The 16290-nt window shown below is 72.7% G+C and overlaps 1 protein-coding gene across 2 annotated transcripts in view; it reads right to left on the bottom strand.

The window, feature by feature from the left end:
* The window catches only part of LAMA5 (laminin subunit alpha 5), a 51543-nt gene that overhangs the window by 16792 nt on the left and 18461 nt on the right, over positions 1–16290 (bottom strand). For both annotated transcript variants that reach the window (XM_070051635.1, XM_070051634.1), the window contains exons 12-57: positions 15114–15254; positions 14880–15017; positions 14669–14803; positions 14454–14588; positions 14244–14381; positions 13827–13879; positions 13499–13604; positions 13344–13396; positions 13154–13259; positions 12531–12630; positions 12299–12455; positions 11906–12175; positions 11725–11831; positions 11466–11619; positions 10963–11123; positions 10732–10840; positions 10171–10262; positions 9881–10082; positions 9671–9797; positions 9301–9440; positions 8820–8935; positions 8499–8710; positions 8057–8261; positions 7805–7949; positions 7559–7699; positions 7289–7450; positions 7076–7177; positions 6902–6985; positions 6197–6427; positions 5654–5767; positions 5442–5569; positions 5181–5261; positions 4890–5104; positions 4620–4720; positions 4360–4540; positions 4060–4209; positions 3416–3567; positions 3236–3346; positions 2665–2776; positions 2210–2380; positions 1866–2062; positions 1346–1462; positions 1068–1222; positions 622–763; positions 433–535; positions 38–148 (exon numbers count right to left, since the gene is read on the bottom strand). In XM_070051635.1, coding sequence (XP_069907736.1) covers positions 38–148; positions 433–535; positions 622–763; positions 1068–1222; positions 1346–1462; positions 1866–2062; positions 2210–2380; positions 2665–2776; positions 3236–3346; positions 3416–3567; positions 4060–4209; positions 4360–4540; positions 4620–4720; positions 4890–5104; positions 5181–5261; positions 5442–5569; positions 5654–5767; positions 6197–6427; positions 6902–6985; positions 7076–7177; positions 7289–7450; positions 7559–7699; positions 7805–7949; positions 8057–8261; positions 8499–8710; positions 8820–8935; positions 9301–9440; positions 9671–9797; positions 9881–10082; positions 10171–10262; positions 10732–10840; positions 10963–11123; positions 11466–11619; positions 11725–11831; positions 11906–12175; positions 12299–12455; positions 12531–12630; positions 13154–13259; positions 13344–13396; positions 13499–13604; positions 13827–13879; positions 14244–14381; positions 14454–14588; positions 14669–14803; positions 14880–15017; positions 15114–15254 — 6363 coding nt within the window. The remainder of the gene's footprint in view (positions 1–37; positions 149–432; positions 536–621; positions 764–1067; positions 1223–1345; positions 1463–1865; positions 2063–2209; positions 2381–2664; positions 2777–3235; positions 3347–3415; positions 3568–4059; positions 4210–4359; positions 4541–4619; positions 4721–4889; positions 5105–5180; positions 5262–5441; positions 5570–5653; positions 5768–6196; positions 6428–6901; positions 6986–7075; positions 7178–7288; positions 7451–7558; positions 7700–7804; positions 7950–8056; positions 8262–8498; positions 8711–8819; positions 8936–9300; positions 9441–9670; positions 9798–9880; positions 10083–10170; positions 10263–10731; positions 10841–10962; positions 11124–11465; positions 11620–11724; positions 11832–11905; positions 12176–12298; positions 12456–12530; positions 12631–13153; positions 13260–13343; positions 13397–13498; positions 13605–13826; positions 13880–14243; positions 14382–14453; positions 14589–14668; positions 14804–14879; positions 15018–15113; positions 15255–16290) is intronic.

The raw sequence follows: 16290 nt of genomic DNA, 5'->3' as shown, positions 1-16290 counted from the left end.
CCCAGGGCCAGGCCGGGGACGGTGGCCTCGCAGGTACCTGTCTGCATAGCCAGCATGGCCTGCACCTCCTGCACGCGAGCCGCCAGCCGGTCCTTCGTGGCCCGAGCGTCTTGGAGCCGGGTCCCAGTGCCCTGGAGGACGCCCCACGCTGCGGGAGAGGCAGCCTCAGCGCCCGAGGAGCCCCTCCCCCACATAAGGTGCAGCCCACCTCCACCCACCGGACCCAGGAGGACCAAGGCAAACACTGGGACAGATGCCGGGGCAGGGCCTTCAGCCTTGCACCTCCTGGGCCGTGACACCTTGGGTCATGGAAGCAGCAGGACTCTGCAGGGCTCCCGAGGTGGACGCACGAGACAGGGGGCAGGGGACGCCCACAGACCAGGCCCAGAGGCCCAGGAAGCTGCGGAGCCGGCACACCGCCCCAGCACTCACCGCGGCCCAGCCTCTGCTGCTCGCCCAGAGCGGCCTCCTGCAGGGCACTGCCGTTGGCCAGCAGCTGCCGGGCTCGGGCCGCCAGGCCCCGCTGCACCACCGCCTGCGGACACGGAGCAGGACGCGGTTCAAGGCCAGGCGGGAGGCGGGGAGGGCAGGGAGGGGCTGGAGGGGGCGTCTAGGCCTCACCGTCCACGTGCGCTCGGCCTGCTGCAGGGCCTGGCTGGCGGCTGTCTCGGCGGCCTGCACGGCCCCCAGGATGCTGCCGTAGGCGCTGGAGGCCGCCAGGGCCCTCTGGATGAAGCGGTCCTGGTTGACGCCCGCGATGATGCTGTGGCGGAGGGAGGCGGTCGCGGGGCCCCCAGGCCTCTGCCCACGCCCTGCCCCCACTCTGCTCCTGCCCACGCCCTGCCCCCACCCTGCTCCTGCCCACCCTTCCTCCTCCCCACGCCCTGCCCCTGCCCACGCCCTGCCCCTGCCCTGCCCCCGCCCACGCCCTGCCCCTGCCCATGCCCTGCCCCTACCCACCCTTCCTCCTGGCTCCTCCCCTGCAGGCCCCACGCCGGGGGCTGGGGACGGGGGCCGGGGCCCGGCTGCCTCCCGGAGTGGGCCCAGGCGCCCTCCCGGCCACCCACCTGGACAGGTTGTGCGCCAGCTCGTCCAGGCGGCGCGCGTGGGCCTCCGCGGCCTCCACCAGCTCCACCTTGCTGCCGGCCGGCGAGAAGGCCTGAATCCGGCGCAGCAGTGGCGTCTGCGCCCCGTCCAGGCTGGCCGCCAGGCGCTCCAGCTCCTGGGGAGGGGGAGCTCCGTGGGACCCTCATCCCCAGGCCTCCTGCTGCCCACCTGGTCTGGGGCCCGGGTGCCACGCTGGGGTGGGCCTGCAGGCTGCGGGTGGGGCCTGGGCTCCGCTCACCTCCTTTGCCTCGTCCACGCCGCTCAGCAGCCCCGAGGCCTGGGCCAGGGTGTGGCGGGCAGCCTGCAGGGCGGCCTGCAGGGTGGCGTTGTCCTGAGACTGCTCCTGCTTCCGTCCCTGGAGTAGTGGGGTGGGGCGAGGAGGTGAGGGGCAGCAGCAGGGAGGGGCGAGGCGAGGGGCGGGGGGCGGCAGCAGCGGAGGGGGTGGAGGGTGGGGGGCAGCAGCAGTGGCAGGGCGGGGGTGGCAGCAGCGGGGCAGGGTGGGTGGCAGCAGCAGGGAGGGGCGAGGCGAGGGGCGGGGGGTGGCAGCAGCAGAGGGGGTGGAGGGTGGGGGACGGCAGCAGCGGTGGGGCAGGGGTGGCAGCGGCAGGGAGGGGCGAGGCGAGGGGCGGGGGCGGCAGCAGCGGAGGGGGTGGAGGGTGGGGGATGGCAGCAGCGGCGGGGTGGAGGTGGCAGTGGCAGGGAGGGGCGGGGCGAGGGGCGGGGCAAGGGGAGGGGCGGGGCCGGGGCCGGGGCCTCACCAGCGCCGCCTGCAGCTGCTCCTGGTTGCGGCTGTTGAGCTCCTCGGCCTCCCGGGTGGTGCCCACTGCCCGGTTCAGGGCCTCGCGCAGGTCCATGAGGCCAGCCTCATGCTCAGCCAGCTGCCTGCGGATGCTTGCGGCCAGCGCCTGGTTCTCCTCCCAGCGGCTGGTCAGCTGCCCCTGCACGCGGGCCAGCACTGGCCCGTACGGGGGGAGGGGCTCATGCGGTGGCCACACCCCTCCGTGGCTCCACCCCCACCTGCTCCTCTGAGGCCCTTGGGCACCCTCCACCCTGGCTGTGCCCGGGCTCCCACCCCAGCTAGCCAAGGGCCAAGCCCACTCACGCCTCTGGGCCTCGGCCAGCTCGGCCTCGGCCGCAGCCCGCTGTGTCCCCAGGTCACGGGCACGCATCTCGCCGAGCAGCCGGCCCACCTCGGCCAGCGCTTGGCGCAGCTGCTCTGCGGATGGGGCCGACACGTTGGCTGGCGGCAGGTGGCCTGTCTGGGCCTCAAGCCCTGTGGGGAAGGGGCCACGTCAGGGCCTGGGCCAGTCCGCTGCCCACCCGCCCGAAGGCCACAGCTGCTCCTCGGGCCCGCAGCCCTGCCCCGCTGCCACTGGCCACGCTGGGCAGAGTGCTCCCCGCTCGGGGTCTCCCTGAAGGCCCAGTGCTCCCTGCCCCGTGGCGAATCCGTCAGTGAGTGAGCACACAGCCCCACCTGGGCGACCCTCACAAACAGCCCCACCCCACCAGAGGCAGCCCCCTGCCCTGCCCCCAGTGCATCCCCCTCAGGCCACCCACCTCTCAGGGCACCAACCACAGCCTGGACGGCTGCCAGCAGCGTCTGTGCCCGGCCCAGCGTGGCCTCGGTGCCATCCAGCAGCTGGCCAGCCCGGCCGCGGGCCCCCTCGGCCTGTGGGCACAGCCCCGTTAGCTCGGCGCTCCTGCCGTGGGGGAAGGGCTGAGCTGCGGGCAAGGTGACCAGGGAGGGGCTGGGTCCAGGGCCACTAGGGAGCCGGGGGGTGGGGGCAGTGCCAGGGCCCTAGAAGGGACCCTCTGGTGACCAGGGAGGGGCTGGGTCCAGGGCCACTAGGGAGCCGGGGGGGTGGGGCAGTGCCAGGGCCCTAGAAGGGACCCTCTGGTGACCAGGGAGGGGCTGGGGTCCAGGGCCAGTAGGGAGCCGGGGGGGTGGGGACAGTGCCAGGGCCCTAGAAGGGACCCTCTGGTGACCAGGGAGGGGCTGGGGTCCGGGGCCACTAGGGAGCCGGGGGGGTGGGGCAGTGTCAGGGCCCTAGAAGGGACCCTCTGGTGACCAGGGAGGGGCTGGGGTCCGGGGTGGAGGAGCATCCCAGAGGGTCGGGGGGGGTCCTGCCTGGCCCCCCAGCCGCTGGACGTCCTCGCCAAGGCTCGAGCTCTGCCGCTCCACCGCCTCCAGCTGCTGCGCAGGCCCGGGGCGGGGGCCCGGGGGGCTCCGGAGCTGGCCCTGGGGGGGAGCGGAGGTGAGGGCGGGGCTGGGGGAGGGCGGGGCGGGGACAGAGGCGGGGCCTGGTACCTGCAGCTCCACAATGGAGGCGTTCAGCCTGTGCAGCCGGGCCCAGGCCATGGAGCTGGCGTTGAGGCCACGCAGCTGCTCGCGGATGGCAGGGAGGAGGGCGGCCGCCCGCTCCAGGTCGTCCAGCAGGAGCACCACGCAGTGGTCACACACTGTGGGCCCAGGCCACGGGGCGCCACGGAGCCCGGGCGGCGGGCAGGGGAAGGGGCAGCACAGGGGAGACAAGTGTCGGCACCAAGCGACGAGGCCGGCTCCGGGCCCCGGCCAGCAGGAAGCAGCAGCGAGGCCAGGGCAAGGGTCAGCCCGGAAAAATGGGGTCAGCGTGGGGTCGTGGGGTCAACACGGAGTCACAGGTCCGGCAGGGAACTGGGGTCCGTGTGAAGGGTCACAGACGAACAGGGCTCACGGGGCTGGCACGGGAGGCCGAAGGTCCATGGCCGCTGGGGTCAGAGGTCAGGGGTGGGTACCCAGCTGCTGGGGGTGGTCAGGTCAGCGCTGGGGCGGGGGCCCGGGCCACAGGGTGCCCGTGAGCAGGAGCAGGAGATCAACGTAAGGTCAGGGCCAGGGCACGCGGAGAACAAGAGGGCAACTGAGGCTCGAGCTGGAAGCAGGGCCATCCCCCAGGGGCCCAGTGGGGTCAGCACCTTCGCAGTGGACGCCGTGGCCTCCGGGCCCGCCTGGCACGGGCACCTGGTGCTGCTGGCTACAGGCATCACAGCGCTCCCCGCTGAGCCCGGGCGGGCAGGTGCAGTGGCCTGTGTGGGGGTCACAGCGGCCCCCTGGGCACTGGCAGCCTACAGTGGGAGGGCAGGGGGAGCGCGGTCACTGCCACGGGCAGCCCCGCCCCGGCCGCCCGCACTCACTCCTGCAGCCCCGCCCCCACCACCCCAGCACCCATACTCACTCCTGCAGCCCCGCCCCCACCACCCCGGGCACCCACTCACGCCTGCAGCCCAGCTCGGGCAGCCCCCAGTGGCCAGCAGCACACTGGCGGCACTGGGGGCCGGCAGCCCCTGGTCGGCACTGGCACTGCCCACTCTGGGGGTGGCACTCGGAGCCCTCGGCAGCTGGTCCGCAGGCACAGGGGCGACAGCCCCCACAGCTGTCAAAGCCGAAGTGTCCCTCCTGTGGGCAAGGGCCGTGGTCAGTCCAGCCCTCCGCGGCCTCCAGCCCCAGACCCCGGGGTCCCAGCCGGCAGCCCTACCTGACAGCGGTCACAGCGCTGTCCCGCCACTCCTGCCTTGCACAGACACTGCCCGCTATGGGGGTCGCAGGCCTCTGTCCCGCACGGGGAGCAGTCGCACCCTGCAGAGGAGGGGGCACGACCACAGCCCTGGAAGCCCCGGTGAGCCCCAGGCCGTCACCGCCCAGCCGTCCCCTGCGGATGCTGCCGGCCCTTCCCCTCGGCCTGTGGGTGTGATCTGACCGTGGGGGGCCCCGGCCAGGTCCCCGACAGCCCCACCCCGGCACCTACGCGTGCAGTTGCCGGGCAGCAGGGCGCTGCCGTAGAAGCCGGGGGCGCAGGTCTGGCAGCGGGGCCCCGTGGTGTGGTGCAGGCAGCTGCGGCAGGCGCCGGTCAGGGGGTCGCAGTCGCTGAACAGCATGTTGGGGTCGCCGTTGCCACTGCAGTCGCAGGGCTGGCAGGAGCTGCCCAGCACCAGCGGGTTCCCGAAGAAGCCGGGCGCACACCTGGCGTGGGGTGGGGCCGGCTCAGTGGCCGAGCCCCCCCCAGCCCGCCCCGAGGCCCCCGCGTTGCCCCACTCACCGCTCGCAGGAGGCCCCCGCGTAACCGGGCTTGCAGAGGCACTGGCTGCGGCCCCCTCGCAGGACGCAGCCCGTGGCAAAGCTGCGAGGACAGAGGTGGTCGCTCAGCACCTGCTCCCCCCCGCCCCAGGGCCCGCCCCGGGGTGCTGATTGCCAGCTTCTGCAGAGGGCAATGTGGACCCCCGGCTGCGGGGACAGGGGTCCCCAGCACTGCGAAAGGGGCCTCCGCGGGTCCCCGCCTGGAGGGCCCGGTGCAGCTCACTTGTTGGACGGCACCGCCAGGGGGCAGGGGCAGCTGACGCAGGGGGCTGCGGGGTCGCCGGTCCCACTGCTCACGAAGCCGGCCTGGCAGCGTTCACAGTGGTCTCCCTCCGTGTGGTGCTGGCAGTCCTGGCGCAGAAGGGGCGTCAGCGGCACAGGGGCCCCTCCCCCTCCTCCCCAGCTGATCATCCCCCCGCCGGGCCCCCCACTCACCACACAGATGCCGGAGCCGGGGAGGCAGCGGTCTGAGTGGCCATGGCACTGGCAAGGCACACACCGGCCCAGGAAGAGACCTTTGACATCGCGGTAATGGCCAGGGGCACATTCCTGGGGGGGTCAGGAAGGGACATGGGGCCAGCCCAGAGGCAGGCTCGGGGGGACACGGGCTGCTAGGAACACTGGGCCGGGGTCAGGAACGCCTGGCCTGATTGGCTGGGGTCCGTCCGCCACCTCCGAGGCAGCACACGGGGCTCCCAAAGCGGGGGCGGGGCCTCCTCTTTCTAGGGGGTGTCCACTGCAAACCCTGGACTCGCAGGACCCAGGCCAGACCGATGGGCAGGAGTGGACACGTGGAGCAAGGAACAAGGGAGGGTGCCCGGGGAGTGGTGTGGGCGGGGCCAGCGTGTGGACCGAGGGCAGGCAGTGAGTGGGTGAGGGGCCGGTCGTGGTGGGCCAGACCACGAGCAGGCAACACTGGGAGGGCAGACGCGGCAGGGAGAGGTGGGCGTGTGCGGAGGCGCCGCCCCATGCCCTCACCTGGCACGAGTCCCCGCGGTAGCTGGCGGGGCACATGCACAGCTCCACGTCGCTGGCCACGGGGCCCTCGCCACCCTCGCCGGCCACCTCGAGCGCCACCCTGCGCAGCGAGACGGCCGAGGAGATCTGCGAGAACAGGGCGCGGATCTGCAGCTGCTCCAGGCCCGCCAGCACCATCACGAGCTCCTCCCGGGACACGGCGCTGTGGGTCTCCGTGTGCCGGAAGTTCCCCTGTGGGCCGAGATGGGCGCTCAGGGGCCGCACCAAGGGCACCAGGGCCCCGCTCACCGCGCAGGCAGGAGCTCCAGATGCGGTCGGGACACGGGCCCGGGAGCCCTCCGTGACTGTTCTCGCGACGCGAGCAGCTCAGCCGCGGATAAAGACCCGCTCCTCGCCGCAGAACCGGGAGCAGCTGCTCCGGAAGCCAATGGACCAGTGCGGCACAACCTCCCCCCGCAGGTCGGACAGACACAGGCAGGGTCCGGCAGTGCCCCGGGGAGGGAGCCCAGCGGCCAGCACGCAGCTGCTCACCCGCCGGAGGCCAGGCACGCAAGCCCACGACGGCCTCACCCCACCCAGACACAAGCCTGGCCACCGTGCGGCCCTCCCCTCCTGCTCCGCCCATCTCATCGTGGACTGTGGCTGAGGCTGCCCGGGTACCCCTGCCCATCTGGGCAGTGCGGGGGCCATGGCGGCCCCACTCACCTCCACCAGCTGCAGCTGCCCGTGGTGAACGTGGCCAGGTGGGGGGTACGCGGGCTCCAGGAACGTGATGCTCATTTGGTTGCCCTGGGGAGGCACGGGGGCCGGGTGAGGGCTGGCTCTGTGCGCGCCGGCTGTCCCCACTGGCCTGCACCTCCACGTGCCCCCAGCTCCCACCTGCAGCACCACGTCTGGTCTGCTCTCGGTGGGGACAAAGACGTCTCCGCGTTGGGTCTCTGAGTGCAGCTCATAGTGGAGGGTCCCCCCGTACGACGACACCTGCAGGCAGGACAGCGGGAGGTGACCCCAGACCCCCGCAAGGCTCTCGGCGCCCTGGGCCTGGGCACCGTGATCTCTGGTTCCTCCGCCCCCGGGCGGTGCCCTGCTCACCCGGTCCCCCAGGTAGGAGGGCGGAGCCTGCCAGTACAGCTCAGGGAGGGTATCGGACACGTGCCGGAGGTCTGCGCGGAGCAGATCCGCGTCCGCCCGCGGCTCCAGGGGCACCAGCTGCCGGTCACTGCTGAGCAGCGTCCAGCCCTCCATGTCCACGAACTGCGGGCACACAGGCAGGTCACCCAGGGGGTGCCCACGTGTCTCGGGGCCTGGCCGCACTCCAGTGCCCCCAGGCGCTGCCCGCTGGCCCGGGCCCCCCCGGCGCACCTGCCGGCGGGTGTAGGCCGAGCTCCTGCAGCGCTCAGTGGCCCCGAAGCAGAAGCAGCGAGTGCAGCCCTTGGGGTTGGCGGCGTCCAGGGAGAAGGTCCCGAGGCGGCACTGGTCACACCTGGGGCCCTCCACGTTCTCCTGGGGGGCGGGCAGCGAGCGTCTGGTGGGCATGTGCTGGGCACCCCTCGGGGCCCAGGACGGGGCTGTGAGGCGGGCAGGGGCAGGGCGCAGGCCCCGGCTCACCTTGCAGGAGCACTGGCCCGTGAGGGGGTCGCAGATGCCAGGCACGGTGCCGGCCTCATGGCAGTCACAGGGGCGGCAGTTGGGGAAGCCGTGGAAGCCGGGGGCACAGGTGTCACAGCGGCGCCCAGCCACGTTGGGTCTGCACCTGCGGAGCAACGGGAGCTGGCGCGGGCGCCCGGGGGTCCCCTCCCGGGGGCATCCTGGAGCTGGGGGCAGGCACTGCCAGGCCCACGGCTATGGCGCCCTGCTCACTTGCACTGGCCGCTGTCCACGTCGCACGTGGGGTCGGTGAGCTCCTGGACGCCGGGTCCCGAGCAGTTGCACTCCTCACAGCCGACCAGGGGGTGGCAGCCGAAGGTCTGGGGCTGGCAGTGCAGGCAGCCGGGCGGGACGGTGCGGGGCGGGCAGATGCACTGACCCGTGAGCTCCTCACAGGGCCGGGTGCCGCAGTCGCAGGCTGGGGACAGGCACAGGGCACGCTGACCCCTCCTCCCGCCGCCCCTCCCAGAGGCCCCAGCTGCGCGACGGACAGCGAGGCCAGGGCCCCAGAGCTGCAGGCAGCTCCTCTGACACAGGGGGCGCCGGGGCTGCCGACCACCTCCGGGACAGCCCCACCGGCTGCTCCCCGACGGGAGGGGCGGGCTGGCCGGCCAGCTCCCAGCGCGCTCTCCCGGCCGCCCTGGGGCGCACTCACGTCTGCAGTGGGGGAAGCCCCAGTAGCCAGTGGCACAGCGGGAGCAGTCGCGGCCGATGACATGGGCGCGGCAGGGACACTGGCCCCCGAACGGCTCACACGTGGGGCCCGTGGCGCCGGCCTCGTGGCAGCCACAAGGCTGGGCGCCGTTGTTGTAGAAGAGGGAGAGGGAGGCGGCGGCGTTGCGGCAGAAGGCGGACGAGCTGCTGGGGCTGTGTCGAGGGCGGGGTGAGGCAGCCTCGCCCCGCCCTGCCCAGCCCCGCCCCTCTCCAGCCCCGCCCCTCCCCACCCCGCCCAGCCCCGCCCAGCCCACCAGCCCACCTGATGTGGTAGCCCTGGGTGGCGCAGTGGCTGATGAAGTCGTAGGACTTGTCCAGGGGCTCTTCCCGGAGGTAGCGGGAGCTGTACACGTCCTCAGGGACCACCAGCACGTAATCCTAGGGGTCAGGCCCGGTCACTCTCCCGCGGGCCAGCAGGCAGCAGCAGCCGAGGGCCGCTCCCCATAAATGGACCCGGGCTGGGCCAGGGTCCGGCTGGAAGCGACCACCCTAGCCCCGGGAGGCGCCTGCGGCTCAGAGAAAGGTGGACCACTGGGGTCGCACGAGCTCCGGGGAGCCCGCGGGGCAGCTCGCACACGACCTCACGCCCCACCTGCTCGCCACGCCACCGCCCTCCCCTCCAGGAAGGTCATCCTGAGCAGCAGGGCCCGGTGGGCAACGGTGGAGGCCCCAGTGCAGGACGCACGCTGGCTAAGGGACCACGTGGTGTGACAGACGCCGGGGCGCACGGGCCCTGGACTCACCAGCCAGAGCCACCGGCCCTCGGGCACGCGCACGGTCACGGTGAGCTCATTGTCAGTCACGTCCAGCACGGCCCGGCCCTCACACAGCACCAGCGCGCGGCAGCCATAGCCGTGCGGGCAGAAGCTGGCGTTGGCGTGGCCTGGAAGTGGGGGAGACAGGGTCAGGGCCCCAACAGTGGCCACCCCGGTTCCAGCCCCAGATCCAGGTCGCTGCCGGTGACTCGGGGGAGGGCTGCAGACAGAGCAGGGCCCGGGCCACGAGACGGTGCGTCTTCCTGGGACCCGCACCGCAGCCGTGTGATGTGCTCTGGGGGCCCTCAGGCCGTGGGGACCCGCCGTGGTCACGCGGGCCACCCCCACGGCCCCTCACCTTGCCAGACGCGCCCGCCGTCGATGAGCACCTCCACAGGGAAGGTGGGGTGGGCCGGCTGGTAGCCGTGCAGCAGGAAGGCGTAGCGGCCGAGGCTGGGGACCTGGGCGGCGAAGACCACCGTGCCCTGTGGGGGGGGCGCCTGTGAGCGAGCAGAGGAGGGGCCGGGGCAGGCACCGAGTTCCCCCGAGGCCGCGGCCCCGCCTCTACCTGGGGGTGCCGTAGGAGGGTGGGCTCTGACTCGGGGTCCACGGCGGTGGGGGGCCGAGGCTGGGGTCCGGCCGGGGGCGCGCCCGGCAGGAGCTCCTGTGAGTGGGTGATGGGCAGGCCAGGCGGCAGCGGCAGCACCTGGCAGTCCCTGAGGACGATGGGCTGGGGCGGCTTCAGGAAGTGGGAGGGCACACAGGCGGCACTGGGGGGCGAGGGGGCGTCGGGTGAGGCCGCGTCGTCACGCCGGCCCGCCGGCCCGCCGGCCCGCCGGCCCCGCCCAGCCGCGCTACCTGCCGACGGCTCCGTGGCTGCTGATGCAGCGGACCTGGGGCTGCACAAACTCCACGCTGAACACCTCCAGGGGCACCAGGGTGACGCTGTGCTGTGGACACACGCTCCAGATGCCACCGTGCCGGGCGCCGTGGGGCCAGGAGCCGATCCCGACCCCAGGGCACCTGCCCGAAGCCCCGGCTGCATGATTCCAGCCCTGAACTCGGCACCCAGCCATGGTTTCTGGGGCCCGGGCCTTCGATGCTCTCCACAGCCCCCACCCCCACCGCCGGCTCCCCACAGTTCCAGGAGGCCCTGGACGTCACCAACCACGTCTGCCCATGCCACCCACCACCCGCAGGGGCCTGCGAGACCCATCCGAGCGGCTGGGACGGCACCACCGAGCTGGGTGCCAGGAGGGGGCTGCCGGGGGCGAGCGCCGTGCAAGGCGGGGCTGGCGCTGACCGTGGGCGGCAGTGGGGAGCTCCACAGGCCCTAACGCCGGCAGCAGACGCTGGAAGCGGGGCTGGTGGCCTGCAGCCGTCTGGAAGGAGCTGACCCCACAGGGGCGGGGGCCTTACCAGGAAGAAGCGCGCGTGCTCGGCCGTGAGACGGACGCTGGCCTCTGCGTCCAGGTGGAAGACAGCCAGGTGGCGCTGTGCGTCCAGGACAAGGCCCCTGCAGAGGTTGCTGGGGGAGGGGCAGGGCGGTCAGTGCCGAGCAGCAGCAGCCGCGACCCGAGGCAGGGCCCAGCCCAGGGCACTACGCGGGCAGGCAAGGGGGCGGCCCGGAGCCCAGGCCTCCCAACCCACCTGTATGGGCAGGGATGGAGGGTGAGCGCCCCCTCCTGGGGAGCTGCCTGGGGGGTGTGCACGGCCACGGCCACCTCCTGGGGGGCGTCCTCGCTGGCATACTCCAGCACCAGGGCATAGCGGCCCGGCCGCGGCACGGCCACCTGAAGCTGGACGTCCACCTGGGGGAGGGGGGGACATCAGAGGCCTGCGCCGCTGTGCTGTCTCTGCTCACCCCGCTGCCCCCCACGCCGGGTCTGGGGCCTGGGCCAGGTCAGGTCACCCCGCTGCCCCCCACGCCGGGTCTGGGGCCTGGGCCGGGTCAGGTCACCCCGCTGCCCCCTGAGCCGGGTCTTGGGGCCTGGGCCGGGTCAGGTCACCCCGCTGCCCCCTGAGCCGGGTCTTGGGGCCTGGGCCGGGTCAGTCACCCCACTGCTCCCTCCGCGCCCTGAAGCAGACCCCAGCCAGCTGAGCCCCCCAGGGCCCAAGCCCGCAGTGCCCACCCCACGGGCCAGGACACGCACATCACTGCCTATGCAGGCGGCCAGCGGCGGGTGTGAGGGGCTGGGGTGCTCCGTGGGGCAGGGCCGCGGCAGGCTGTTGTCATGGCGACACAGGGCCTCTTGCCCGGCAGCAGAGGGGAAGCCGTCCAGGGGCAGGTGGGCGTACAGGAGGCAGCTAGAGGGGACACGGGCCACGGTCAGCAGCAGGCGCCCAGGTGCCAGCCCCGGGCACAGGGGAGCCCAGGCGGCCCTGCCCCGCTCCCACCAGGCAGCCCCTCACTTCTCGCCGGCGCGCTGGGCAGGGGCGCGGGCCAGGCAGGCCTCGGTCACCCGCAGCTGCAGCAGGGCGGCCTCGTAGTAGGCGCTGGGCAGCAGAACCACGTAGTCCTGCAGGAGACAGGCAGTGGGCTGCCAGCCCCGGGCTGAGGCCCTCCCCGCCCCCACCTGGACCCCCACCTCACCAGCAGCACCCCTTCTGCCTCCACCAGCAGGGACCAGGTGCCGGGGTGCAGCACGAAGGGCTCCCCGAAGCCCCTCCTGGGCACGGTGAGAAAGGAGGGCTCCGTGCTCGGCGGGAAGGCCACGGGCTGGCTCTGCTCCGGGCCTGAGGGGGCGCCCTCCTCCTGCATGGACACCCGGCCGCTCACGCCCACGGGCCCACGGTTCACGTAGCGGAAGACGAGCCGGAAGAGGTCAGGGGAGGTCACGTTCAGCCTGGCCACGATCCTGGGCTGGGGTGGGCACTCAGCATCAGGTCGTGTGCTGGGGTCATGCCGTAGAATGGGGGAGGGGGCAGAGCCCCAGGAACGGGGGTGGAGCCCCAGGGACGGGGTGGAGCCTGGGGTGGCACCTACCTGGATGGGCGTCATCTGGGCGTAGCCCCTCCAGCTGAAGCCCTCGAACTCCAGGGGGTTGAAGCCGAAGCGAACGGCGCGGCCCTCGGGCGTGGCTGCCTCCTCCAGCTCCAGCCGCAGGTGGTGCAGGTCCGGCAGGTAGTGGTTCTTCGCGGGCCTGGCCACGGCAGGGCACGGTCAGCGCGAGGGGCGTGGGGAGGCCCGGGACAGCCCAGCCGAGGGAGGCACCTACTCGCTGCAGGTGGGGCCCTGGGTGTTGGGGCGGCACCGGCAGGCGCCCGTCCTCGGCTCGCAGCCCTGGCCCAGCGCACCGCCAACGTCACACCGACAGCCTGTGGCGAGGTGGGAATGGGGTCAGCTGCTCCAGGCCCCGGCCTGCCGGGGGCCCACAGCCTCCAGCCAGGACCCCGCTCGGCCCTCACAGGTCGAGAGCAACAGTGGCCAGGAGGTTGACTTTCATCCACCCAGGGGCTCCTGGGCTCGGGAGTCCCGGCTCAGGGCCAAGGGTGGGCGCCCTCTCCCTGCCCAGTGCCCAGCACAGGCCTGGCCAGGCCACGAGGAGCAGCTCCAGGGACACCACACCTGTCCCTGGGCTCCCCGTTCCCAGGCCCCAGTGGAATCCCTGCCCCGGGGGTCAGCCCCTGGGCCTCTCTAGCGGGGGTCCCTGCCCCGGGGGTCAGCCTCTGGGCCTCCCTAGCAGGGGTCCCCAGGGGTCAGCCCCTAGGCCTCCCTAGCGGGGGTCCCTGCCCTGGGGTCAGCCCCTGGGCCTCCCTAGCGGGGGTCCCCAGGGGTCAGCCCCTGGGCCCCAGCTCCCCGGGAGTGGCCCTAACGAAGGCTGAGGACCCAGGCACTCACTGCGGCAGCCGAAGTAGCCGGCCTGGTCCAGCCCGAAGAAGCCGTCCTTGCAGGCCGCGCAGGTCCGGCCGCACACGTGGGGCTTGCAGAAGCACTGGCCACTGTCCTGCGGCCGCAGACAAGGTGAGCTGGGGGCGGGGGCGAGTCCCGACCGGCCACCCCTGCCCCCGGCCCCCAGGTCCTCACTCACCGCGTGGCACTCGGCACCTCCACCCACTGTGCCCCTGGGGTCGCAGCTGCAGCCTGGGGGGGGGCAGAGCTAGGCCTGAGGGTGCGGGCGGGGGCAGGAGGGCCTGGGCTGGACCCCAGTCTCCCCTCCCCAGGGCTCCCTGCAGGCAGACTCACGGGCACAGCCCTCGGGGTTGCTGGGGCTCAGCCCCCAGAACCCAGCTCTGCAGTGGTCACAGCTCGGCCCCTCCACGTGCGCCCGGCACACACAGGGGGCTTGTGCCTGCGAGGGGGCAAGGCTTGGGTCAGAGTGGGTCCCTGCGCTTCTCCCAGCCCACGACCCTCCTCAGGCCCTGCCCCACGCCCGGCAGTCACGGGGCACAGGTTAGAGGACCCTGGGTTGCCGTGGCAGCCAAGCTGGGAGCCGCCGGTGTCCCTGTGCTTGGCGTCTGAGCACGGCCGGGGCAGCTCGCCCTCCTCACCCCACAGGCGGCCCTGCGCTCACCTCAGGAAGGGCAGGATCGGCGGGGGCCAGGCCAGCGGGGTGGCAGGAGCCAGCTGTGGGGAAAACCAGGCCTTGGTCACTCCCTGCGACCGATCAAAAAGGCCAGGATTCCCCCAGGCTACCCGGGACCGCGGCTGCACAGGAGCCTGCACACGCTCCTCCCGTGCACATGCGTGAGTGTGGACACGCACGCACACACACACACACAACACACACACCTGTGAGCACGCGCACGGGAGCCTGCACACGCACCTCCCGTGCACATGCGTGAGTGTGGACACACACACACAACACACACCGCTGAGCGAGCGTGGGAGCACACACACAAATACACCCAGAAGAGCCCCGTGCCGTGTGAACGGCCACACACAAATGGCATCATGGGAGGTGCCCGCACGCGGCCCCTGCCCCACTCACCCTCACAGGAAGGGAAGTTGTAGGCGCCGGGCACACACGTGTCGCACCGCAGCCCCGTCACGCGGGGCCGGCAGGGACACTGCCCGCTCCGGGGGTCGCAGGTGCTGTGCAGGGAGCCGTCAGGGGAGCACTGGCAGGCTGTGGGGCCACGGCTGGTGAGGGCACGCCGGGGACGGCTGCCCCCACCCCCACCCCCAGCCCGGCACTCACGCGTGCAGTCGGGGAAGCCGTGGAAGCCGGGGCTGCACTCCTGGCAGGCAGCACCTGCGTAGCCAGGACGGCAGCGGCACAAGCCACCAGCCCCACACAGCTGATCCAGGGCTCCCCGGGGATCACAGGCACAGGCTGCGGGGGGCAGGCGGGGCGGGGGTCAGGCCCTGACACCACGCCGTGGCCTCCCCAGACCCCGCCCAGCCCTCGCTCACCCTGGCAGTCAGGGTAACCATGGTGGCCAGGGCGGCACTGGTCACAGCGGGGGCCATCAAACCCAGGCCGGCACAGGCAGCGGCCGGCCTCGTCGCAGCCTTCGGGCAGGGTCCCGATGGGGCTGCAGCCACACACTGTGGGGGTGGAGGGTGTCACGGAGACGGCTCTGCCCCGGCCCGCCCCCCATAGCCACTCCAAGGCACCACTCACGCTGGCAGAGGGGGAAGTGGAAGAAGCCAGGCGCGCAGCGGTCGCACGCAGCTCCCTCGAAGCCCAGCCGGCACCGGCACTGGCCCGAGTCGGGGTCGCAGAGGCCATCAGCCACCCCGGGGCTGGAGCACGGGCACGCTGCAGCCGGGGCGGCGACAGGCTGGGTCAGACGGGGGTCAGCCCCGGGGTCGGGCTGGGGGCCAGGCAGGGGGCCGGGCAGGGGGCCAGACTCACGCTGGCAGCCGGGGCCGTAGAACCCGGGCGCACAGAGCTCGCAGTGGGTGCCCTGGAAGTTGGGTTTGCACACGCAGCGTCCCACGTGTGGATCCTTCCGGCAGGCGTTGCCCTCGGTGCCAGCAGCGCTGCAGTCACAGTCTGTGGGGGAGGGGGAGGCTCAGCCGCCCGGGGTCCAACCTCCCCTGGGACCACCCCCCACCTGCACACAGCACTGCCCAGAAACCAAGAGAAAACCCCAACACCGGTTGAGAGCAAGACGGGCCCGGGGGCCACAGGACAGCGGACAGCCACAGGGCAGAAGGGCGAGCCGAGTCTCGGGCTCCGGGGCAAGGCGGGGAGCACCGGGTGTCTGTTAGGGGCAGAAATGGCGGCTGCAGGTCCCCCAGGGCCACGCAGTACCACAGCACCCAGCACCCAGACCGGAACACGCCCGGCAGCTCCCATGCACCCACGTCGGGAGCAGGGGTCAGCGCAGGGACCCCACAGGCAGCGGGAAGGCCGCACAGGCAAAGACTGAGCCGACTCGGCACAGCCCCCCGAGGGGCTCCCGGAGCCCAGCACGCCCGGCGCTGTGAGGGAGAGGTGCGCGCTGGAGGCAGCCCTGGGGACACAGGGACGCGGCAGCCACGAGCCTCGGGCAGCTGAGCTCCAGCCGCCAGGACGGCCTCACGGCAGGGAACGCGTATCCCATCCACGCGTGACCACGTTCTGGGTGTGGGAAGAAAAACTCAAATCCCAGAGACAAGGGGGCTGTGTCGTGGCACAGCGGGGCAAGTCCCCGCCGCAGCACTGGCTCCGGTCTTGGCCGCTCTGTTCCCCATGCGGTTCCCTAGTGGCCTGAGAAGGCAGCAGAGGACGCCCAGTCCTCGGGCCCTGCACCCACGTGGGAGACCGGAAGAAGCTCCTGGCTCCTGGCTTCAGACTGGCTCAGCTCCAGCCATTGCGGCCATTTGGGGAGTGAACCAGCGGATGGAAGACCTCTCTCTCTCTCTCTCTCTCTCTCTCTAACTCTGTCTCTCAAATAAATAAACTTAAAAAAAAAATAAGAAAAACTCGAGGATAAGCAGAAACGCTCAGACCCCAGCGTGCACAACCTGAGCTGCGGCCGCACAGCCCAGAGGGGACCACGCAGCCCAGACAGCGGCAAACACTCCTGGACCCTCAGGCCTCAGAG

Source organism: Oryctolagus cuniculus, chromosome 11 (assembly GCF_964237555.1).
Source record: "Oryctolagus cuniculus chromosome 11, mOryCun1.1, whole genome shotgun sequence".
In the NCBI taxonomy this organism is placed as follows: Eukaryota; Metazoa; Chordata; class Mammalia; order Lagomorpha; family Leporidae; genus Oryctolagus; species Oryctolagus cuniculus.
Note: the sequence above shows the minus strand (reverse complement) of the source record. Positions and strands in the feature narration are given on the sequence as shown.